Source organism: Danio rerio, chromosome 4 (assembly GCF_049306965.1).
Source record: "Danio rerio strain Tuebingen ecotype United States chromosome 4, GRCz12tu, whole genome shotgun sequence".
Lineage (NCBI taxonomy): Eukaryota > Metazoa > Chordata > Actinopteri > Cypriniformes > Danionidae > Danio > Danio rerio.
Window position 1 is genome coordinate 48,415,688 of NC_133179.1, and position 25,878 is coordinate 48,441,565.

General features: G+C 35.8%; 1 protein-coding gene and 1 long non-coding RNA gene across 6 annotated transcripts in view; one reads left to right on the plus strand and one right to left on the minus strand.

Annotated features, from left to right (window-relative positions):
- Positions 1-25,027, plus strand: part of si:dkey-72l17.5 — a 49,953-nt gene extending 24,926 nt beyond the window's left edge. The window contains exons 9-12 of one of the 4 annotated variants that reach the window (XR_012401418.1): positions 8,275-8,358; positions 9,031-9,108; positions 9,465-9,519; positions 10,201-11,634. Coding sequence is in view for 3 of the 4 variants with exons in the window: in XM_073945500.1 (XP_073801601.1) it covers positions 12,573-12,619; positions 23,844-24,373 (577 nt within the window). In the remaining variant the exon portion in view is untranslated. Of the gene's footprint in view, positions 1-8,274; positions 8,359-9,030; positions 9,109-9,464; positions 9,520-10,200; positions 11,635-12,572; positions 12,620-16,795; positions 17,123-23,843; positions 24,548-24,976 lie in introns of those variants that run through there. The other 3 variants (XM_073945500.1, XM_073945501.1, NM_001423543.1) reach the window with 3 other exon arrangements.
- LOC101885496 (uncharacterized) lies at positions 15,771-18,750 on the minus strand. Of its 2 annotated transcripts, XR_012402334.1 has the most exons (5): positions 18,658-18,750; positions 17,716-17,812; positions 16,954-17,130; positions 16,420-16,559; positions 15,771-15,901 (listed from the first exon to the last, which is right to left on the minus strand). It is a non-coding gene; the product is annotated as an uncharacterized lncRNA (long non-coding RNA). The 2 variants fall into 2 exon arrangements; XR_223502.6 differs by lacking the exons at positions 15,771-15,901; positions 16,954-17,130.
- Positions 25,028-25,878: the final 851 nt, after the last annotated feature.

Here is a 25,878-nt window from a genome sequence, read left to right on the forward strand (position 1 = left end):
AAACAAGTCAATTTAAGCCCTAAATGAATACATTTTGATTTGTACAGGCATGATATGCAACTTGTATTCAGTCGTTTTGTTTTTTCTTTCTTTGCTTTTGTTTTCCACATCAACTGAAAAGGAGGTCTAAGTTTAACCTAAGTGCCGTGTTGCTGATGAACATCTTTATATGTAAGTATATTTTTGACTGACTGCCAGACACTTGTCAAACAGTGATGAGCAAACGAATGGCCGTTCTTTAAAAAAGATCAGGGAGATGCAAGTCTGGAGATTAATATACATTTTAATTCAAAATTGATTTATCTGGAAATATTTCATAATTTGTTGAGATATGTGCCCTTTATGCATTTAGATGTCCATCCATGTTTAAAATACTTTTAAATTTAACAACGGCTGCAAGTTATAAAAACAAACAAACACAAAAATGTTAAAGTAAATTGAGAAAACATTTTCATCAGTTTGACAACATACACAATCTCACAAATAGCATAGAAAAAGTGTATTGATTTACCTGTTAAAAAAAAATTAAGCAAAAAATTAATTAAAACGTAGATCAGCTCCTGACAGACATGTTAACAAATCAGTTTAACTCTTATTAAATTCATTCATTCATTCATTCATTTTCTTTTCTGCTTAGTCCCTTTTTTAATCTGGGGTAACCACAGCGGAATGAACTGTCAACTTATCCAGCATATGTTTTACGCAGTGGATGCCCTTCCAGCTGCAAGCCATCACTGGGAAACAACCATATACGCTTATTCTCACTTATACACTACAGACAATTTAGTCTACCCAATTCACCTGTACACCATGTCTTTGGACTTGTAGGCAAAACCGGAGCACCCAGAGAAAACCCACGCAAACGCAGGGAGAATTTGCAAACTCCACACAGAAATGCCAGCTGATCCAGCCGAGCCTCGAGTCAGCATCCTTGCTGTAAGGCGACAGCACTACCTATTGTGCCACCACGTCACGCTCTTATTAAATTATATTTATATAATGTTGTGTTTCAGTACATGCTATTTTGGGAAGACAAAATATATTCATACGCTCTCAGAAAATTCAATAAGAGAATTAACTGCACAATTACTTGAAATGTGTGGATGGGATTCAATTATTTGTTAACCCAAAGTGAGTTTCTCTTTTTTTGCAGTGTTGGATGCCTGATTGCAGTTCAACTCCAAACTCAGTTGGACCAGCTGATCAGTGTCTTCAGTATTACCACAAGCTTCTGGGCAGATATGTGGACAGCTATGAGCCAAACTTGGGACGTTTGGCTTTTAGGTAATTCCAGTGACAAAGTATTCAGTAAATTGCTTATAATAAAAGATGCTCACTGCTTACCCCCTTATAGTTAAGTTGTTTGCAGTTTCATTGTTGTAAAAATACCATACTTTTTCCTTTTTTTATCAGCAGGTGGAGAGACCGTCTGGGCAGCAGAAACAAGACAACTAATCATAGTTAGGTTGAGATTAGTATTATTAACTTGACTAGTTTGGTTGCAGACTTGTTCAATAATTAACAATTTGTATAAGTTACAAGATCAATGGTCCTGCTATCAATGTTTTTGTAACTTAAATTCAGTACAGTTTAGATACAATCAAATGTCCAAACCATCTCTGAGTGAATGACATCAAGGAAACAGGATCAAAAGATCATTCATTATAGACCGTTTCATAGGTAACAGCACATCCTTTGTGAAAATAAGATATATTTTTGTGCCATCATCACAAGACAAAATACATTTCAACTGATTTCAGTTGGTTATATTTTTCAGGTCCTCCTGATCATTCTGTTCTCCTGGTTGTGAGGATGTGCAGAGGCTGTATTTGTCAGTGTTAAAAGACTTGTGCAGCTGTATGCAGACATACAAGCAGCCGACAAAGAGTTCTGGAGCAGGACAGACAGGTAGTTCACAGTGGCTAGGCTAGAAGTTTATACTTGGGTGGCCAGAAAGTGGCCTCCGCTATTTTGGGGGGTCCATACAAATACACCAGTGTAAGCTATACTATTGCACTGAAAAAATTAAATGAAAGAATTAATTAATCGGTTGAACACAAAATATTTTAAAGAAAGCTTAAGTATCAAGGTGGCAATATACAGTATCTGTTACATTGTAGTACATGAGCTGGAAAATACAGACTCGTAAATGTTTAGTTGTTAAGATTAGTTGAATACTAAATCCTATACTTGAGACCGGCTGCATATACAGCTTTAACTGAACTGAATTTAACTAGAACTACACCAGCATTCCAAGTGCTCTAGACTAGCTTTTTGCACTGGTGCATCTAAAATGTTTGATGGCATTGCATTTAACACTGCAATTTTATATGTTATTTTTTTTTAAATCACAATCCATATAGGCAATATTGACTTGTAAATGATAAACTAAAATCGGGTCAACAACCATTATGGCGATTGTGTGTAGAATTTTGAGGAAATTAATGAATTTAATCCATTTTGAAATAAGACTGAACCATTAAAAATGTGGAAAAAGTGAAGCGCTATCAATACTTTCCGGATGCATTGTATATGGTTTTTAGCGCGTTATCAAAGGCTTAAAAAAATAGTCCAACTTTATCTACAGCAGCAAAAGACCCTCCACATCAAAAGCTACTGGTCAGCTCACGATTAAGCAAAAATCTGAAAAACAAATAGCTTATTATGCCTTCACAAGAAATCAGTGTTTTTGAGTCTAATGAAGATAGTACTATTTTATTAAATTATTATTTAGCCTGGCATGTTTACTGTTACAAAATATTTTAAATGTTTCTTAAAACAAAACATATTGTGTTCAATGGGGAAAAAGTAGCTGTTTTTTACACAGAGATAAAAAAAAAAACACATTTCAGAGCAGTAATCACAATACTGTGAACCTATGGTATTTTTATCCAAGATTATACCCTCAGAATCTTATACCTGCCCATTCCTAGCCAGTTACAGTCAGAGTTTTTTTAATTAATTTTTTTTTTTCATTTGGCCTATATTCTGTTTTTCTATGTTCTTGGAAATGCTGCTGTGCATGAAAATGTGACGATATATCCAGGTTCTATAGTTAATTCTGAAATAAATCTTAAAATGAAACAATATTTAAAAATGCAATATTTAATGTGTCAGACACTAAATAAACATGTCAATTCATTTATATTAATCTGATTCCTTAACAGGACAGCACGGTGGCGCAGAGGGTAGCACGTTTGCCTCACAGCAAGAAGGTCGCTGCTTCGAGCCTCGGCTGGGTCAGTTGGCGTTTCTGTGTGAAGTTTGCATGCTCTCCCCGTGTTGGCGTGGGTTTCCTCCGGGTGCTCCTGTTTTCCCAAGTCCAAAGACATAGGTGAATTGGGTATGCTAAAATTGACCATAGTGTATAAGTGTGTGTGAATGAGTGTGTATTGGTTGCAGCTGGAAAGGCATCCGCTGCGTAAAACATATGCTGGATAAGTTGGCCTTTCATTCCGCTGTGACGACCCCAGATTATTAAAGGGACTACGCCCAAAAGAAAATGAATGAATGAATCCTTAACAGTTAATATTGGTATAATGAGCAGCAGTTGTCATTTATGTAAATTAACCATTTGAGCGTGCTTAGTTTGGGGTATGTTGTGCCATTAAATTGTCAACAGGTTTTATTTTTTTCCTACATTTTAAATCTGCTTTAGCTTTCTTCTTTCCTATAAACCTGGAAATATAAAATATATATATTTTTGGTTTTTAACTAATTGCTTATTTTATTCCTAGATTGGTGTACGCTGATGGTCTGCTGAGAATTCTGCTGAGTTGAAGGGATCCTCCTGTCAGACAACCTCTCCAAAGTACAATAGGACTAGTAAGTAACATCTTAAACATACACTACTGTTTCATAGCTTTTAGGTTGGTATGGTAAATTCTCTTCTAATAGTGTCAGCTTTATTTAATTAATATAGTCAAGCAGTAATACTGTAAATTTAATACAATGTATATAATTAATAGTGTCACATGATGAAAAAATAGTATTCCAATGTACTGATTCTCTCCTCAAGCTGTTTTTTTTTAAATATAAAACATTTTAAATAAACATATTTTTAATATTCTTGATGTATGAAAAGTTTATTTTTAAGAGCATAGTATTTATTTGGAAAAAAAAAGTTTGCTCTTTGATGATTGCTAACAATCAGACATGTTTCTTTAGAACAGAAAGAATTTGTGCAAAAAAGTATTCTCACTGAGCGTTGTCCAACTGTGGTCCAACACGTCATTTAAGTTTTCAAATAAGCCTAAAAGACTTGATTAGCTGCATCAGGTGCATTTAATTAGAGAGTTGAATATATAATTTCTTTATATATCCTCCTCTATAGCCTACATATAATAGAAGTTGTTTGCTGAAAAACCTTTTTGTAGCAGAAATAAAGCTATGATTAGACCCACCCGGATTTTTCGCAGAACTCCCCAGATGTTTAGCCCATCATTAATTCTGTTTATTTACTTGAGTAAACGTGTGTAAATCTATATTTATTCAGTTTTTAAATTAATTTCAGTAATATTATTGACTAATGTGAAAATGTTCATCTGATTTATGTACAATGAGGTTTGTACAGTAATATTTTCTGTCTTACTAGATATGTTATATGAAAAACTTGCTTTATTTACCAAATAACGTGAATCTAATTGGATTTGCATTTTAAACATTAAATAAAACTTAAAAATATATTATTTTTTTATTTTATATATTAAGGTTTTAGTTATGATACTCCCAAAATAATTCCGCAGACTTCCACCAAAATTTTCAGCAGAAATAGCAAAAAACATCTGCAGATTCCTCCTGGCCCTAGTCATGATATATTAAATGTGGTGTACAGTGTGACATTTTAGTTGACAAAACTTAGTTTAATTTGCATGTAATGTGGTATCTGAAGATTAGACATATATTTAGATACACATTTATACTAACACAATGATACTAAAAACCAAAAAAAAAAAAAAAAACATTCATTATAATTTCACAAGGAATTTAACTTTCAAATGGCTTTTCTGAAAATTAGTGCTCAGACACACTCTTTAAGTTTAAATTAAATTACACACTTTAGCTAGGCACTTGCATAACACATACTCCAGTTATATGTCTGTCATGAAACAAATAGTATATATTTGTGGTAATATGAACTGCTGCAATGCTAATCTTTCTCCTTTTGGTTTCTTGCTTTATTTAAGGGTTCCCACTACAAGGATTAGATTTGGCTACTGCAGTCCCGGTTTGGGCCAGCCTCACTTGTGAAGACTAAAGATGAAGACAACATACATGAACAATTTAGAGGATGGCGACACACTTTTTATTCCACCTATATATCACCTTTTATGTGTAAGCAACATTCCACAAGATAAAACAAAACTAAATGACAGGTTATTTCTTTTAATTTTGTCTGTTTTCTTGGAACATTGTACACAATTTACAACCAGTTTTATTTATATATATATATATATATATATATATATATATATATATATATATATATATATATATATGTCAGAGCAAGAAAATGTTATGTTTTCTTCTGGAGAAAGTCTTATTTCTTTTATTTCGGCTAGAAAAAAAAAACAGTTTTGAATTTTTTTAAAAAACATTTTAAGGTAATTATTATTAGCCCCTTTAAGCAATTTTTTTCTACTGTCTACAGAACAAACCATCGATATACAATAACTTGCCTACTTACCCTAACCTGCCTAGTTAAGCTAATTAACCTAGTTAAGCCTTTAAATGTCACTTTAAGCTGTATAGAAGTGTCTTGAAAATATCTAGTCAAATATTATTTACTCAGTTATTAGAAATTAGTTATTAGTTATTAAAACTATTGTGATTAGAAATGTGGTAAAAAATATATCCTATAAACAGAAATTAAGGGATTATATATATATATATATATATATATATATATATATATATATATATATATATATATATATATATATATATATATATATATATGACAAAAACTGTTTTGTGTCGTGCATTAGAGTTTGCTTAAAAAAACTGATTATCTCTGAGAAAGTATTGTTATTTTATATTATTGATGTGTTATTAGTTCAGAGGAGATTGCAAATTGTTGAATGCCATTTATAAAAAAATTGTAAAAAATAAATTGACTACAGTCTTTAATAAGATTTTATCAGACAATTATTTTAATTTGTATGATTTTATTTACTACTGTAAATATTGTTTGCTTGGTATTTATTTTGTGTTTGTGTACTCTTTTATTATTGTAACTCCTTGAAGAAAGTCTTTTGGATACTGAACACATGACTGGTATTATCATGACTGGTATTAAAATTATAGTCTTGGAAACATGCATTTTCTTTAACACTATTTAAGAAATTATAAGCATTATAACATGTGCTTACACAAGTTATTTGTGTTTTTACTATAGTAAACTATAGTCTCCCTTAGTGTACATGTTTTGAAGTACTTGTAAATATTCCTATGGTCTTAATGTAAATGCTGCAATGGACTTTGTATTTAAAATCTTTATTGCACAGTAGTTCAGCCATGGTTATAGTACAACTTGTTGGTTTTGTTTTAAACGTGGTAAAACATGGTTATGTGTGATAAAAGTATGTTAATCTGTCTGTATGTTTGTGAAAATATTAATAAATCTTCAACTGTTATTGAGAGTGGTGTGTCGTGTTTATTATAAATAAGCAGCTGCTGCAGCTAGTGGTCCATAAGTATGAGCAAAACGCCTGAGAACAGCGCCTCCGCGGAGCGGCCGGTATTTCCGGTTGCGTCGTCCTAACATCGGCCGGACAGCGTTTCCGATCATTTGCCGACGTCGCGGCGACATTTTGCCAATTAGCAAACGCTCCCTGAGCGACATCGCGCCGATGGAATTTTGAAAATCGGCACGACGTCGGCCCAACGTATGTGTGCTGTCTGGGTATAAGCGCTGACTGACAGACGCGCTCCATACAATAAACTGATCCCAGCTCAGCGTCTGTACGCGCCATTTAAAGGGACATTTCTGTTATCAAACAAGTGCGCAACAAATGAATCTCATGTTTTGTTTAGTTTGATAACAGAGGTGTCTCTGTAAGAATGCACAGATCTATAATGAAAGCATTCCATTACTTTAGAAACTGTTTGTGCTCATTTAAGAGAAAATAAGCTGTTTAAAATAAAACATGCAGGACGGAGGTGTTTCATATTATTCAGTGTATTTGTCTGTTTAAACATACACCCGCTCCTCTGTAAATGGCGTGTACAGACGCTGATCTGGGATCAGTTTATTGTACGAAGAGCGTCTGTCAGTCAGCGCTTATACATGCATTCACTGGTTCATAGGTAGCATACGCACAGTAACGTAAAGAAAGGGATAAAATGGTAAAATACGGGAGAATTTCGGCAAAAACGGGAGGGTTTACGTGAGTGCAGTGAACAGGAAGTGTTTGTGGAGAAACAGTTTTGCGAGAGAACGCAAAACATCTTCCCAGCAAACACATAACCTTCCCCTAACGTTCCCATATGGTTCCCATTTGGTTATTTTGTTGGGAACCAAATAAGAACGTTCTGGGAACGTTCTCTGTAGGTTATTTTTTTGGTAACCAAAATATAACCTTCCCAGAACGTTCTCTGCAGGCTATTTTCGATGGTTATTTTATAACCTACAGAGAACCTTCCCAGAATGTTCCCTCTAGGTTTTATTTAGGTTTTTTTTTTACATAACCTTGAGAGAACCTTCCCAGAACGTTCCCTGTAGGTTAAGTTTGGGATTTATTTTATAACCAAAAGAGAACCTTTTTAGAACGTTCCCTGTAGGTTATTTGTTGGTTTTATTTTTGTAACATAGGGAGAACCTTCCCAGAACGTTCCCTGTAGGTTAATTTTGGGATTTATTTTATAACCAAAAGATAACTTTCTCAGAACGTTCCCTATAGGTTATTTGTTGGTTTTATTTTCATAACATATAGAGAACCTTCTCAGAACGTTCTGTGTAGGTTATTTTCATGTTTTATTTTATAACTGAGAGAACCTTCGCAGAATGTTTCCTGTACGTTATTTCTGTGTTTTGTTTTCATAACCTAGAGAGAGCCTTCCCAGTTCGTTTTTATAATAGTACAAACACCCATGTGTGTTTTTAAATAATTATTATTTATTTATTTTTTTTGTTTCTGGACTTTGGATCTGTGATATAATTTGATGATTTATTATTTTATTAAAAAATATTTAGCAATGTAATTTAGATTTAATAATTTATATGCGTCGTCGACGCGTCGTCTGTATCACGTGATTAATTCAAACCAATGACAGGCAGCTGGAGCTCCGCACGGAAGACCTGTCACTCACACGGCAACTCCAGCTTTATGACATCGTCGGCCAGCTGCGCTAATTAAGGTAGGTTTCTCAGTTGTCTTTTGATTTCGGTGTTTTTTTAGGACTTTTTCAAAATCTTTCTGAATTTGTTCATAAACCTAAATTATTATACCGAATGTAAAGGTTAATGAGATCATTAATCGCATTGTACGGTACTTGCTATTTAAAAGCAAACGGTTAATTTATAACGGTCAACTCGTTACGTTAGCCACTTCAGAGTCCGTTTTCTGAGGCTAACGTTATATTATCTTCTACAACCACACAAATCTATTAACTTAAACCATTTTGCAGACATAATGGTGTTAGTTTGATTTATTGTTGAACTGCTCTTCATCCAAACCTTCGAGGTGGCCATATGAGCTGGTATATTGTAGAATGGCAACGTGAGTACAATAATGTTATCTGTAACGTTATCATAAAAAATGCACTGATATTTAACCAAACTTCGCTTAGATGATTTCTAATGTACAGATTATATATTATATCTTGTAAACCCAACCAAGTAATGTCATAATTATATTCAAGTTCATTTAAATCATGAAAATATATGTTAAAATCTTGTTTTTAATTGATTTGAAAAGTCTTTCTGAATGCATTACTCTTCTTATCATCTTGTGCGTTTTCAGATATCATTGCACGTTCTCATTTTTAGGGGTATACCACAAATAGTATCTTTCTTTTTTCTCTTTTCAGTACTGAACTCCATCCAGCCCCAGTTAAGCAGAGCTGAATCAGCTGATCAAGATCTCCAGTGTTACAACAATCTGCCAGGTACAGTAGTGTGTTACAGCAAATCCCTGCAAGATAGCAAAGCATGAGCTTTCAAGTTTAAGAAACCCTTCGATATTGATTAGCCAGTAATCACTGTTGGATTATTAAATCTTTTTTAAAACAGTATTTTTTTCTTCATTTCCATTGCTCTTGGTAAGCCAGTTGAAGCACATTTGCGAATTTTTCATTGTCAATTTTAGTCAGTCATAATAATTTGTTTTGGGTCAATTTTTCATTTGCACAATCAGTGCACAGCCCTGGAATCGGATTGACCTCCTCCAGACCAAAACATATGGGTTATGTACAACATTTAAATCATATTCATTAATCTTTTCTTCTTTTTTTTTCACTTGCAGATAAACAAAGATCCATCCAGGCACAGGTTGCTGCATTTTTTTGATGTACATACAGGTACTTTTTTTAACTGATGTTCATAAACATATTTAATATAAGAATAACTTGTATTTAAATCTAATTAAAGGATTAGTTCATAAAGAAATGTAGGTTACGCCATTAATTTCTCATCTTTGTTTCATTCCAAACATTTGTTCATCTTTAGAACACAAATTATGATATTTTAGATTAAATCTAAGAGCTCTCTCATCCTCCATAGACAGCAAGGTTCCAGTTTCAAAATTCAGAAAAGGAACCCAAACAAATCCTCAGACCATATGCCTTCACTGGTTCAATCAAAATATTATGAAGCTATGAGAATATGTTTATGCACACATAAAACAAGAATAATAACTTTATTAAACAGTTTCTTCTCCTTTACTTGATAATATTCAGTTCGAACCACTGAAGGCACACGTTCTGTTTTAAGAGTTATAAGTTATTTTGTTTGATAAGCCCCAGATTTGGCTTCAGTACTGACTAATCTAATGTGTAGGCACAAATATAATGATAGATTTGTGATCGATTGAATGTGATTTGTTGATTGTGCACTTAAGAACTTAAGTGCACTTTTACACCCTCTTTATCATTTAATTTAAGTATGTGATTGTTTGACTCTTTAATGCAAACAAGTAGACCGTTCTTCCAGCTGCTGTCAAAATGAATAATTGTTGTTTTTTACTGACATTTGTTTTACAGATGAACTACCTGGCGAAGCAATCCTTGGAGCTTCTGTGCACAAAACATGAAGACAGTTCCATCAGAATGACATCTTTGGTGCCTACAGCCTAAAATGGAAAAACTAGCAAGAAATCTGAGTTGAGAAGCATTCAACTAAGTTGCTAGTTTAAAGGTGGTGATCACTGTGATTCATCGGTTAGAATGCATGAGTCTGGTTTAGTGAACTTTGGTTGCTTTATTCCACATTGGTGAATAAAAATGTGATTTGTTTATAACACACACAAATCCACCAAACAACGATAGTTAGCAACACACAACTTCACTGCCAGATGCTTCACTCAGACTGTTTTGTTCTCTCATGTGCACATCTTTAAACGGCATATGTGATTAGCAATCCGTTAGTGACCTCTACTGGACAGATTTGTGTAATGCTTTGTAACACTGAGCTTTCTAACATCTTTATATTTGTAACATCTTCTATATATATTTTTTTATTATTGCCTAATAATAATTGTCATAAATTAAACCAAAGCCAAAAGTTTTCTAACTACTTGGAACAGTTGACTGAGGAAGCGATTTTTTTGTGGGTTTTAAGGTAAGACCCACAAAATTATAAACATTGTAAACGGACAATGCAGATAAATTTCCAATATTAGATTTAATAAACATTTCATGACATCAAGTGGTGACTTGTTTTCCACAATTGTTCTTATGTTTTTAGAAGGTTTCTCCAACTCTTTTATACATTAACATCTATATTATTACATTTAAAATATTTGCCAATCAATTTTGTTGCTTAAAATGTCTTATTCATATGTATTTTTTCTGCAAATGCAAATTATTTGAATAATTGACCAATCATGGGATCTATTATTAGTGTGATTCACTAGATTTGCAACATTTGTTGTTTAAAATGTTTTATTTATAAATGTATTGTTCTGCAAATGCATATTTTTAAATGTAATTTACTAGTGATGGATCATACTTATATGAATATTTATCACTTGAAACATGCATGCATTTATTTTGTTTAAAATATTTATCTGCAAATGCTGATTATTTTAATAATTTACCAGATATGGATCATATTGTAATTTATTAAATTTTAAACATTTAAAAATCAATTTTGTTGTTAAAAATATGTATTTTTTATATAAATACAAAGTTTTCCAGGTGCTAATTATTTTAATAATTTACCAGTTATGAGTCATACAACATTTGCAAATACATTTAGTATTTTTGTTGTTTAAAATGTCATAGTTCTGCAAATTATTCTAAGAATTGTCCAGTTGTGCATCATATTCTTCATGTAATTTAAAGATTTGCAATTCAGTCTTGTATTTAGTTGTTTAAAATTTTTCTATTTCATGTAGATGTAAACTATTTATATAATGTATCATTTATGGTTCATACTATTTGCGTTTTCTGAAGAATAAACAATGGAAAAAGTTATTTCTTTGGTCTGATTATTTGTGTTTAAGCATGTTAATGCAGACATTTGGAGACTGTTTAGCGAACTTTCTGGGGACGTTGTGCTAACGTCCCGGGAACGTTCTGCAAACCGGCAGGGAAAATCTAGGGAACATTCTGCAAACCCTCAGGGGACGTCGCGGGAACGTTCCGCGAACCTGCAGGGAACATTCTGCAAACCCGCAGGGGACGTCCCGGGAACGTTCAGAGAACCAGCAGGGAACGTTGTGTTGACGTCAAGAAAACTTTCCTGGCTAACCAACAGGGAACGTTAGGGTGTTTGTTGTGGGAACGTTCCCAGGACGTTCTGAAAACCTTCCGAGAACGTTCTGGGAACGTTATGTGTTTGCTGGGTTTGCGAGGGAACGCAAAACTTTGCGAGAGAACGCAAAAAACTTAGAAATATATATTTTCCTCCCACCCATTTTTTTTCTTTCACCCATTATTTTTTTTTCACCCACCCATTTTTTTCTCCCCCACTACGTCCCTTCCAGGGTTCCGTAGGATTCCTCTTCTCTGTGCACACATGTGTATTTTTCACTTGCTAATCTGTCAGGAACTTGGGCGCTGGCGAGCAGCTTTAATAATCTGAACATAGTTTAGAGATGGTCTGCAACATGTGCTCAAAGGCTGCATGTGCTGAAGAATGATGGCAAAGCTAAGTGTGATCACTGTAATAAATGAATGTTGCAGCAGGGTGTCTCCATCAACATGAGCAGTATCTGCGCTCGCTTCACCAACAGCAGAGGAAAAGAAAGCACTGTGTTACATTCATTGTGCATCCCGGCTCAACCAACAAGTGTTGTGTGTTTTAGCTCAAGAGTTTGGAGCGTGTAGCTGAGCAGCTCAGTGCTAGCTTTAGCTTATTAGCTGAGGGGGAAACTAAACAGCTCATTCTCTCCATCTGTGTGTGTTTACAGTCTGGATCATGGAGGACACACGAGGATTACAGCAGGACCACGCAAATGTAGGACTACACGCACACATATACACACACACACACACACACACACACACGCACACAAACTCTCTAGCTCACACACACACACACGCATGCACTAACACATGCACGCACACACACACACAAACACACACTCTTTCACACACACATGCACGCATGTACGCATGCACACACACAGACACACACACTCTCACACACAAACGCACATGCACTTGCACACACTCACACACAGGCAAACACACACAAACAAACAAACAAACAAACAGACACACATGCGCACACACACACTCTCCCTGCTGAAAAAAACAGCATAGACCAGCATTGCTGGTCACCAGCAAGACCAGCATATGTGTTGTTTTGGTGCTGGTATGCTTGAGACCAGCATGGGATGCTGGTGCTGGTATGCTGATAACCAGCATGGGATGCTGGTGCTGTGATGCTGGTGATCAACATGGGATGCTGGTGCTGTGATGCTGGTCACCAGCATCCCATGCTGGTCACCAGCACCAAAACACAACATATGCTGGTCTTGCTGGGATTTGGGTGCTATGCTGGTGACCAGCATCCCAGCACCAGCATTTCATGCTGGTCACCAGCATAGCACCCAAATATGAGATGCTGCTGGGATGCTGGCGCTGGTATGCTAGTGACCAGCAATCCCATGCTGGTCACCAGCATCCCATGCTGGTCACCAGCACCAAAACACAACATATGCTGATCTTGCTGGGATTGGGTGCCATGCTGGTGACCAGCATGGAATGCTGGTGCTGGGATGCTGGTCACCAGCATGAGATGCAGCTGGGATGCTGGCGCTGATAGTGACCAGCAATCCCATGATAGCAAATTACATCGGGCCCAGATATGGCCCACATCCCCCACTTTCTTCTGGCCCACATACAGCGCGGAATGACGGCGATGACTCAACCTGATTGTGGCTGTCATAAGGATCCAAAAGTCAGCCACAACTGAACCAGATCTGGGCCATATCTCAGAAAAAGCTTGGTCCATATCTGGGCCAGCTGCGGCCCATGCAAATTCTCAGATCTGGCCCACATGCAGCCCATGCAGTTTCTCAGATCTGCCCCAGATGCGGCCCATGCAATTTCACAGATCTGGATCAGTTGCGGCTGACTTTTGGGTTAGATGTGGCTCACATCTACATTTGTCAGCTATATAAATCACATTAAAAGGAATGCTTAGTTTACATTGCTTTATTTAAAAAAATTGCTTTAAAGGAAGCATATAAATTGATAAATACAAATATATAATTTATATAAATTATATAAATAGATGCATACAAAAAAAACAACAACAGATTGATCAATGCAATACAAATAAATATATGAATTAGATAAATAAATGCATACAGAATTATCACAAATTAAATGCAAATAAATATATATAAAAGTTAAAATTAGGTAAGTGGATATACAGAATAAGAAGAACATACACAAATGTATATACAAATTAGATAAATAGATACAGAAAAAAAACCCAGGAAAAAAAAAAAAAAAATATATATATATATATATATATATATATATATATATATATATATATATTATTATTTTTTTTTTTTTTAATAAAATGCATATAAATTAAATTAACAAATATTTTATAACCATATAACCAGAACCAATAATTAAAAAGATATATAAAGGGCAATCCAAAAACAAGATCAGAGGCGAGGCAAGGGTCAAATAAACAAATGATAATTACAGAAACAAGATAAACAGAACAGAACAAACACAGAAATCGCATATTTAACAAAAACATATTGCTTAAATAATTACAACGAAAAAGACTTTGTCTGATGAAGAGCCGGCGGCTCAAAACGTTACACGCTCTGTGTCAGCCTTTTTAATTTAATAAATTTGTATTTTGGGAGCCTTGGTGTTGCCGCCTTTGATTTACCTTAAATAATTACAACTAAATATTTATTAGCATCTACCCAGAACCAAAAAAAAAAAAAATTATTAAATAAACTGAAAATCCAACAGGGCAGTCCAAGAGTGAGGTCAGGGGCAAGCAAGGGTCAAAGCCAAAAAAAAACAGTCCAATACAAAACATCCTGAAAATAGGAGAGGACAACAATTAAAAGGTGCTGTTTGCAGAGTACATACAGGCACAACTCGATTAAAATTAAGGACTTTTAAGCACTTTTTTAAGCACCTATTTTTATTTTTAAGACTGACAAGCAACGTATTGAACACCTGAAATGTATTCTCAGCAATTCATAAAAACATTCCATAGGAACTACCTATCGATTTATAAAAAAAAAAATAATAATATTAATATAATATTTCATAGTATTAAACCTATTTTAAATGTGCTTGTGAAATTATTTTTTAAATGTTTTTATAGATGGAAAGAGAACAGAAAATTAAATTACATTCAATTAAAGGACTATAAATACTATTATATTGCTAAAAAAAAAAAAAAATTGTAAATAATACTAATACAGAGTAAAAGTACATGGTACTATTTTAGTTAGTTACATTTGGAAAAAAAAAATCGGATTTTCATTACGAACCTTTTTTAAGTGTAAACTTGTTTGAATGGTTTAATTGTTTAATTACTAGACTACATAAAAAGGAATTTGCACTAACAAAGGAAGTTTATTTCCTTTAAGGAAGTTTAGTATATTTTCAAGCTTAGGAAGGTTTTATACTTCCTAAGTATAATATTAATATAATATTATAATACTATTAATATTATAAAATATTTTAAATATTTTTTTACATTTTCTACATTTTTCAAAGCAGTGTTTTAAGAGCCTTATTGTTTATAATGATAAATGTAACAACAGATTGCTTTGACCTGTAATGCCTGTACAATTTAGTTACGCTTTAAGACAGACTATGTATAAATCATACAAATACCTCATTCAAAAACGTTTCCAGCATACCAACCCCGTGACGTCAGACACAGCAATATTCCAAGATGGGGGTGCCTTTGTGCTAAAAGCTCTAGTAAAACATGCCCTTTTCTTCAAAATTGTTACATTAATCAAGTTTGGTTAATATATTTTTTATTAAATCAGAAAGCAATTTACGAAATAATGTAAACTCGATTGACTGCATCACTTCTACTACAAGACACTGGGAAGAATTTTTGCTAGGCGATGTAGGAAGATCTGACACTCAAAGTTCTCTCCATCAATTCATAGTCTGAAATCTTGGTAATTAGTGAAAGTACCTTTGAACTGACCGCAGATCTTGATGTAGTCTTTCTTGATCTGGTCTTCTCCACTTTCGATCCTTCCCTGGGTTCATCTTTACAAGGAACCTGCTGAATGGAAAAAAAATACTTAGTGATAAAAACCTGGACTATATCATGCTCTAAAATGTTTGAAATAAAAGCAGCATAAAAGGACAAGCTAGTGGTGGAGGTTTGCTAGAAAAACCTGTGAGAGAGGATGTTGTGTGTGAGTCAGACTGAGACAGACTGTTGTATGAATGTGTGTTTTTGAGTGTATGAATGTGAGAATGCATTCACAAGAGTGTGTGTTAGTTTGAGGATTTTGCTATTTTAAATGTTAGGGTCCAACAGAGTAATTTGGTTAGTTAAGTTGTTTAAAATTATTTTCATTGATTAAATACTTGCCCATTTATAGATGTAAAGAATAACCAAAAGAAATAATGCATTAAAATGTCATTATATTTTATATTCAATCTGCAAATCATTTGTTGTGAAATTTGAATGACTTCCATTCAGTATATGAATAAAATAAAATTAGAATAAGAATAAAACAATAGAACTCTATAAAAAAATACTACCTATCAAAATAAAGCAGGTGCTTTTACCTTAAGGAACTTTATTAGTATGGTTCCCTGCTTCCAGTTAGTTCAACTTCAGATATCTCCATAATCTGTACTCTGGTGCTTCATTTGGTTCTTGACTTAAGAGTAACTGGTGTCGCATTCCAGGTCCATCACAATCTGAGCTAGAAGGACAATATGACAAAAGACAAGACAAATATGAATACACATAACATACAGAATAAAACATTTAAAGATTTAGTTTACTATTCTGCCACAATTTATTCATCCTCAACTTGTTTCAAAGCAGTTTGAATCTGTTCAACACTAAAGCAGATATTTTGAAGAATGTTAGAAACCTGTAACTATTGATTAACATAGTAGGAAAAACTGGGTTTGTGTTCATTCATTTTCTTTTCAGCTTCATCCCTTTATTAATCTGGGGTCACCAAAGTGGAATGAACAGTCAACTTATCCAGCATGTTTTACGCAGCAGATACTCCTCCAGCTGCAACACATCACTGGGAAAAACCCATACACTCTCATTTACACACATTCACTAAGGACAATTTAGCTTACCCAATTCACCTGTACCGCATGTCTTGTGGGGGAAACTGGAGCACCCGGAAGAGACCCACGCCAACACGGGGAGAACATACAAACTTCACACAGAAATGCCAACTGACCCAGCCGAGGCTCGAACCAGAAACATTTTTGCTGGGAGGCAACAGAGCTATCCACTGTGCACCGCACCACCTGAGTTTATGTTCAACAGAACAAAAAAAATATTTTGAAACAAGTGGAGGATAAAAGATGTCATTATTTTTGGGTGAACTATCCCTTTAAAATTCAAGTGTCAAGCATTAGTCTTAAAAACGTATGTATCACTACAGGAAAAATAAATCAAGTACCTCTTGTGAACAAGCAAAATCATTATGCCATTGTTTTCAATGGTTTTCTTTTACATTTTTCACTCTGAAATTATAACTTAAACATGCGATCCAAGGTAAATTAATCTACTTTTAACATAAAATAAAAAGTTAAGATAAAAATAAAGGTTACGTCAACAGACTCTGTTTTTCCAGCTCACCAATACTTTCAAATTTTACATTTTCAGAAAACAATTCAATAAATTACCTTGTGGAAACATTTAGACTTTCTTTCAAATTTGATTTTTTTTAATAATAGATATTTTAAATAAGCTATGACCTCACACAGTGATAAAATAGCAGCAATAAATCTTGTAATATTTTAAAAATAAATAAAACATAAAATATATTATTTCAGTTCCCAACAACCAGTCTGACATATACAAGTTACAAAATATGTACAATATTGTACCTGGTGTGCTTGATGATGAAGTCAAACAATTAGTAATGCACTGATGTGAGAGTTGTCCTTTCCTTCAGCTTGCATCCTTGCATGATTCCTTTCTTTTCTGTAACAAATTAATACAATACAATCAATTTATAAAAATATTATTTTTACTTGCCACAAAACCATTTGTTTGGACTTGATACATAAGTACAAGATTAATGGTGCAATTCAGTTTCCAGGCTGTTTTGAAGTAATATAAAACATAAGATATGGATTTTAAGCTTATTTAACACAATTGATTTTATTTTTTAACAAGGTTTAATATTTCATAACACACTTAGCCTTCTTTTTTAGCTTATTAATTTCCTTCATAAGTCATTTAACACATCATGTTTCAACTGTGGATTTTTTTTTCAAACGTTTTGGCTTTAAAATTTTTTTAATGCAGACCAGTCTCAACAGTGGCCAGCATGAACCACATAACGTTACTCTGTAAACGTTTGCTGAAACTTGATAAAACACACATTAACAAGCAAATCAAGATCATTAGGATTAACGTTACCAAAAAGAGACTGTTCGTTCAGTGTTTGAGCTAAAACCAGTACAAAAGCAGAATTCGGCACCTATTACAACTGTATAAAACGGACAGCATATGATTCATTCATTCAAGCTCCCGTTTCGACGCTGTTCTTCATATAACACGTCTTATTGATCATTTAATTGGGAATGACGAGCGTAAAAGGACAATTGTAACTTAAATGAGTTTGTTAAAACCCCGAGCACAATCAACTTAACAGATTAACGTTACTGAACTGACGGCTGCCATCATTCTTAGCCGTTTTTAGCCATATTATCCACATATAAGTTACAGTTTTATCACTATTCAAAACAGGGGCTTTTCTAACTAATAAAAACATTACCTGACGACAAATATCTCACAAATATGATTTTAAAATAATAACTTACCCGATAAAAAGAAGAAGATGAAATGGCGGACTTGACTTCACTTTCTCGTTTGAAAAAATTAACCGTCATTCACGAGGCTCCGCCCACTCCACCGTAATGCAAGGATGAAGCGAAACACATATTCGCCACCAGGGGGCAGTTTATGATTATGTTTTTAAATAAATAAATAAATATATATATATATATATATATATATATATATATATATATATATATATATATATATTAGGGTAAGGGTAATTAGGCAAGTTATTTTATAACAATGATTTGTTCTGAAACTGTCGAAAAAATATATAGCTTAAAGGGGTTAATAATTTTGACCTTAAACCCGGTCACCCGGTGTGTCACATACGGGCCACATCTGGCCCATATGTCTCCTGCCATTGCCAGAAGGGAGCCATATGTGCCTTAGTTGGCCCAGATGTGGCCCAGAACTGTATGCTATCTGGGTGGTAGTTTTGTCTTGCTTGTCCACCAAACATAGACCAGCATTACCAGCAATACTAAGCTGGTAGACAAGCATGACCAGCAAGCCGAAGCTGGTCTACCAGCATAACCAGCAAGACCAAGCTGGTAGACCAGCATGACCAGCAAGACCAAGCTGGTAGACTAGCCTGACCAGCAAGCCGAAGCTGGTCTACCAGCAAGACCAAGCTTATCTACCAGCTTCACCAGCAAGACCAAGCTGGTCTACCAGCATCACCAGCAAGACCAAGCTGGTCTACCAGCATCACCAGCAAGACCAATCTGGTCCACCAGCATCATCAGCAAGACCAAGTTGGTCTACCAGCAAGACCAAGCTGGTCAACTAGCAAAACCAAGCTGGTCTACCAGCATCACCAGCAAGACCAAGCTGGTAAACCAGCTAAACCAGCATTGACCAGTGTTGTAAAAAAATAATAAATGAGTGAAAAGAAGAAGAGAACCCAGTCCAGGAGACTCGAAACAAGCAGAATTCCTTTATTGAGACGTGTTGGTTAATCTGCAGTCATACAGCGTCTTCAAGATGTCCGCGTCTGCAAGAGCCTACTAGAGGTCTGCAGTCTGCAAGTTCTTTCACAAGTCTCCCACAAGTCTCACACAAGTCTGAATTAGTCTGAATTAAGACAAAGATTTCATGGCTATATTGTGTTCTTAGGAGGAGGGGATATGGCTACACAAAGCATGCAAATTAAGGGTTGTGGTCGGCAGGGTAAACTGCTTCTCAGGTCTAATCTCATCATGTTCTGGAGACAGAAACCGCCTGACCATTTGATCGAAAAGAGAAAACAATAGACACCCCATGCTGTGAAACTGACAATTTGCATTACATTGGCTTAGCCTGTAATCAGAAAGACAAAAGGTTAATGTCCTTCCTAGCTGGGATGTTAATGAAATTATATAATTAAAAACCAGAGAATATAACTTTTTAGTTATACGTAGATTATTGTTAATTTGAAATTAGATGATATAAAATTATATTTCCACAGTTCCCCCTTTGAGAGTTATTTAAAAACTCTCACAAAAAAATATAAATTTGTAAGCTTTCCTAAAACCATTCAATGGCTTCTGTTTGATAACAGAAGCCCCATCTTCTAGTCATGTAACTTGAAAAAAGTTACAGGCACATTTAACTTATTCTGTGTCATTTCAATATCTACATAGATGTAAGTGTAGATTTCTAAACTGTTCACACGTTTATGACAATCAGTTGTAATGTCATAAATCCTACATGATGACACAAAAAAATCATGTAGTTAAACTGCAGATCTTCTGAAAGTCCATGGCTTGTGAATAGTGTTCAGTCTTTTGTGAGGTGTGTTTCTTGTGGTTCTTCTCCAGCACAGAGTTGATCTGATGACTTCCTGTCATTCCTGGATCTCCGTAGTGATGCTCTGGTTTAGAGTGTTTCTTGAGAAGATGCAGTGTTTGTGTTTACCTGCACACAAGAAAACACGGAAACAGCAGACCAGCAGTATTCATGCATAGACTTGTATGATCATAGTTCGTGTGTCTAGTTATTCAGGTGATCGTATAGTGGTTGTGTTAAGTTGGTGATCGTATAGTGTTGTGTATTTTCTGTCTCCTAATCTTAAAGTTATGACACCTATAAAACAGTGAGGTGAGGATAAATGGGGAAAAAGGGAGTCTTCACCACAGGGTGCGGCCCCTGAAGCCTGTTGCTTTCAGTTCTGCCCTGGGCTCCTCACTGATTTGTGTGTCCTGTTCTGTCCCTGAGTGTGGTGGGCAAACTTTAAGATGTGAGACACAAACTATCATTCAATAAATATCAGTCCTATCAGACATCATAACATTGAATGGGTAGTGATTGAAAATATGTGTTAAAACACATTCAAGGCTGTAAGTGGACTTAAGCAGAGTTCCCCAATAAAAAGGAAGAAGTTTCCTTTGTGTCTTTTTACAAAGAGTCTTTCATCTTAATTGTAAATGAACTGGGACATTAAGCACTCACAGCCAAAAAATGGTTAGCATCTTTGTGGACAGCTCAATGGATTTAGTGATGAGGGGAGGGGTATGTTGAGGGCATTTAGCAAACTGTTCAGAAGTTGATTTACCCTGTTCATCTCTTTAAAGTTCTTTTTATTCTTTCTACACTCCCTCATCCAATGTCCTTTTTTTACCACAGTAATGACAACAGATATTTTTCCTAAGACATTTGTGATTTGATGTCTTTTCTGTGTTGACCTTAGTGGCAGCTGCTTCAAATCTGACTCTGTCTTTGATATGAGAGTCTCTTTCCCACAAAGCTAAACTGTTCATATTATTTCTGAGAGTGGTGGAAGACCAGGTGATGTTAAGAAATGGCAAAGCTTGTCTGTATTCAGTTGCAAGGCCATCTGACCAGATGCGGACTAGGGGTCCCTTGTCATTTAGCACACTGTCCGAATTATCAGCTAATCCACTGTAAGTTATGGCGGATTGACAAAATCTCTCAGTGAATTCATTCACAGATTCATCTTTCCTTTGCACACAACAAGTCACTTTTGACCAGTCGATCTTTGGGCCAACAATGTTCTTTAGAGCTTTCAAAACACCCTCTCTCAAATCATCCTTACTGGCATGTTGTAATTTAGAAGTCACAGTATGCTCAAAACTGTTGAATTCAGATTCAGTGAGAATTTGAGACATTAGCTGGGTGACTTCTGTTAATGACATGTCATAAAGACGCATTTTGCTGATTAGTGCTCTGCTAAACTCTGAAAAATTTGTGCGTGCTGATGGTAAGCTTTGAGACAGTCTGTCTATTTCTCTAGGTCCTAGTGTTCTTGAAACTGTTTGAATTTGAACAACAGAAGTGTTGTTGTGTGAACTCTCAGTTCTCTTAGATCTGCTGGCACCACAAACCTCCACTGAACCTATAGGTATATCATTTACTGACTGGATGGTAATGTCTGTTTCAGAGACAGTTTGTAAGTCAGGATGTTTATTATCAGGCTGACTAACCTCCTCAATGTCAGTTTTTGATTTCTTGAGGTTCAGTTGTTTTGTTAATGAGGTTATCCTAGCATGAAGCTCTTGGATCTGTTTCTCTAATTCAGATTTAGCCTGAGCTTTTTGTTTAGCTCGAGATAAACTGAATTCTCTGTAGCAGACAATAAAGAAGATGTTAAACCACCTTTTTCAGTTGTAGTGATCAGTCTTGTATTCTGTCTGAACATTTTGTGAGCTTATTATCACAAAGTAAAAATACTAAAACTTTTCAGATGAAAGTGTAGTAATTTCTTCTCTGGCGAAACAGAGGGTAACAATATTAGCACATGTTGCTAAAACTTCCTGCCTGAACAAGAGATAACATCAATTAGCTTGTATAGCTAAACTTAAACTTCTCTGGTTGAACAGAGGTTAAACAAAATAAAAGAAAATAGCGCATAAGGCTTAACTTCTCTGAAGAGAGGATAACTTTTTAAAAGAAAATAGCACGTAAGGCTTTACTTCTCTGTCTGAACAGAGGATAAACTGTTACTTCTCTATTGAAATAGAAGATAACTTTTTGTTAAACAAACCCTGCAGCTGTTTGTTAACTTTTCTCTGATGGAGCAGAGAATAACCATGTGTATAGACTGGTCTGTATGGTTCTTTTGATAGAGTGAAACTCACCAAATCGAGGTTGAGCTGAAAAGATTCAGTCTGGAGTGATCTGATCTTTGTATTCAGGTCTTCAATGTTCATCAGGGTTGCAGTCAGCAAATAGTTGAGAATTTGTGACGTCCGCTGAGTGACTTCAAATTGCCGTTGAGCTGAAGATTCCGTCTGAAGAAGTTTCCTTGATCTTGAAGGTTCAAGTTGAATTTCAGGAAGATTTCAGTCTTTTGTGGCAAATTGTTGAGAATTTGATGATTTCAGTCTATCCGGCTCACGGCACCAAGTTGTTGTAAAAAAATAATAAATGAGTGAAAAGAAGAAGAGAACCCAGTCCAGGAGACTCGAAACAAGCAGAATTCCTTTATTGAGACGTGTTGGTTAATCTGCAGTCATACAGCGTCTTCAAGATGTCCGCGTCTGCAAGAGCCTACTAGAGGTCTGCAGTCTGCAAGTTCTTTCACAAGTCTCTCACAAGTCTCACACAAGTCTGAATTAGTCTGAATTAAGACAAAGATTTCATGGCTATATTGTGTTCTTAAGAGGAGGGGATATGGCTACACAAAGCATGCAAATTAAGGGTTGTGGTCGGCAGGGTAAACTGCTTCTCAGGTCTAATCTCATCATGTTCTGGAGACAGAAACCGCCTGACCATTTGATCGAAAAGAGAAAACAATAGACACCCCATGCTGTGAAACTGACAATTTGCATTACATTGGCTTAGCCTGTAATCAGAAAGACAAAAGGTTAATGTCCTTCCTAGCTGGGATGTTAATGAAATTATATAATTAAAAACCAGAGAATATAACTTTTTAGTTATACGTAGATTATTGTTAATTTGAAATTAGATGATATAAATTTATATTTCCACACCAGCATAGACCAGCATGAAAATCATGCTGGTCTTTGCTGGTTTTTTCAGCAGGGCTCTCACACACACACACACACAGTCTATCTCTCTCTCACACACACACAGCCTCTCTCTCTCTCACACACACACACACACACACACACGCACACTCTCTCACGCACACACAGTCTCTCTCACACACACACACACACACACACACAGCTGTGGTTGTAAATGTGTGTGTTCTTGTGTTCAGATGTCTGTTTCCTCACTCTGGATCCAAACACAGCAAACACTCAACTCATTCTGTCTAAGGAGAACAGAGAGGTGAAGAGTGTGAGAGAGAATCAGCTGTATCCTGATCATCCAGACAGATTTGATGATTATCCTCAGGTGTTGTGCAGAGAGAGTGTGTGTGGACGCTGTTACTGGGAGATTGAGTGGAGTGGAGATCATGGTGTGTGTATATCAGTGTCATATAAGAGCATCAGGAAGAAGGGAAGAGGTGTTGAGTGTTTGTTTGGATGTAATGCTCAGTCCTGGAGTTTGCGCTGCTCTTCCTTCAGTTTTATATTCAGACACAATAACACACAGACTGATCTCCCAGTAAAGGCGCTCAGCAGGAGAATAGGAGTGTTTGTGGATCACAGTGCAGGAACTCTGATCTTCTACAACATCTATAGAGACACAATGAGCCTCATCCACTCAGTCCAGACCACATTCACTGAGCCGCTCTGCCCTGGGTTTGGGCTTGTTTATTCTGGATCAACAGTGAAACTGAGCTGAAGACTGATGAGAGATTTACCCAGAATCCTCTGCAGGAGCAGTCACAGCAGTGAGATGATCTGGTGTCTTTTCTTTGTGTGTCTGTGTAAGAGAGAGAGTGTGTGTGTGTGTGTGTGAGAGAGAGTGTCTGTGTGTGTGTGTGTGTGTGTGTGTGTGTAAGAGTTTGTATTAGTGTGTGTATGCATGCTTGTGTGTGTGTGTGTGTGTGTAAGAGAAAGAGAGATTGTGTGTGTGTGTTTGAGAGAGTGTTTTTGTGTGTGTGCGTGTGGAAGTCTGTGTGTGTGTGTGTGTGTGTGCGACAGAGTGTGTCCACATGCATGTGTGTGTGTGTGTGAGAGAGAGAGAAAGTGTGTGTGTGAGTGTGTGTTAGTGGTGTCTGTGTATGTGATATTGTGTGTTTGTGTGTGTGTGTGGGAAAGAGAGTGTGTGTTTGTGTGTTTGTGTCTGTGTGTATGAGAGAGTGTGTGTGTGAGAGAGAAAGAGTGTCTGTGTGCTTGTGTGTGTGTGTTATAGAGTGTGTGTTTGTGTGTGTGTTTGTGTGTGTGTGTGTGTGTGTACGATTGTTTTCTGAAAGCTCTGCTAATGTCTGCACTGATGTTTTAGCTGCAGTATGGCAGAGGAGCGAGTAAAGGACTCTCTCTCAGAGAAACACAGGTATTGACTCTGTTTTCACACCATTATTTCAACATGACAACAGACAGATCTTCAGTCAACTATTAGTTTGAGCTTAATTAAACTGAACAAACTCATATTTGTCTGATAAACGCTTGTAAAGGAGACTGAGGTTTCTCCTGCAGTTTATTCCTCTGGTGTGTTTGTGTGTTCAGTGTGACATATTATTGTGAACCAACAATCCAGAAAATAGAGTCATTAGTAAATGACAGTGATGGGGGACTCGAGTCACATGACTTGACTCGAGTCAGACTTAAGTCACAAAATGTAGGACTTGACACTTACGCCCTATTCACACGGGGCGTCAGCGTCAACGCTTCCCATTCACTTTGAATGGGTGACGTCAGGCGTTGCCGAACTGCATTGTGGATCCGTCGGCGGCGCTTCAGAAGCGTTCCTCGCTGCAGAAGTTGGGACCAGCTCAACTTTTCAAGCGCCGACGGAAGCGTCAGCCAATCAGATCGCTGTATGCAAATACACCAGCTCAGACAGTGGCCTATTGCTGACTGAATTTCATTGGCTGACGCTTCTATGACGATCGTTTCAGCTCCAACTTCAGACACGCCCTCTGTCAAGCGTTGACGCTGAAGCCCCGTGTGAATAGGGCGTTACTTGACAAATATCCAAAAAAGACTTGACTTTACTTGGACTTGGCTGTCATGACTCGAGACTTGACTTGGACTTGAGTTAAATGACTCAAAAAAAAAACTTGTTTTTGTAAAATACACAACCGTTTGTTATATATTATGCTGGACTGGATCATTTGGTTTAGAACCGCTTTAAATGATTCATTTGAACAATTCATCTGAACGATTAATTTGCTATTCGGCCAT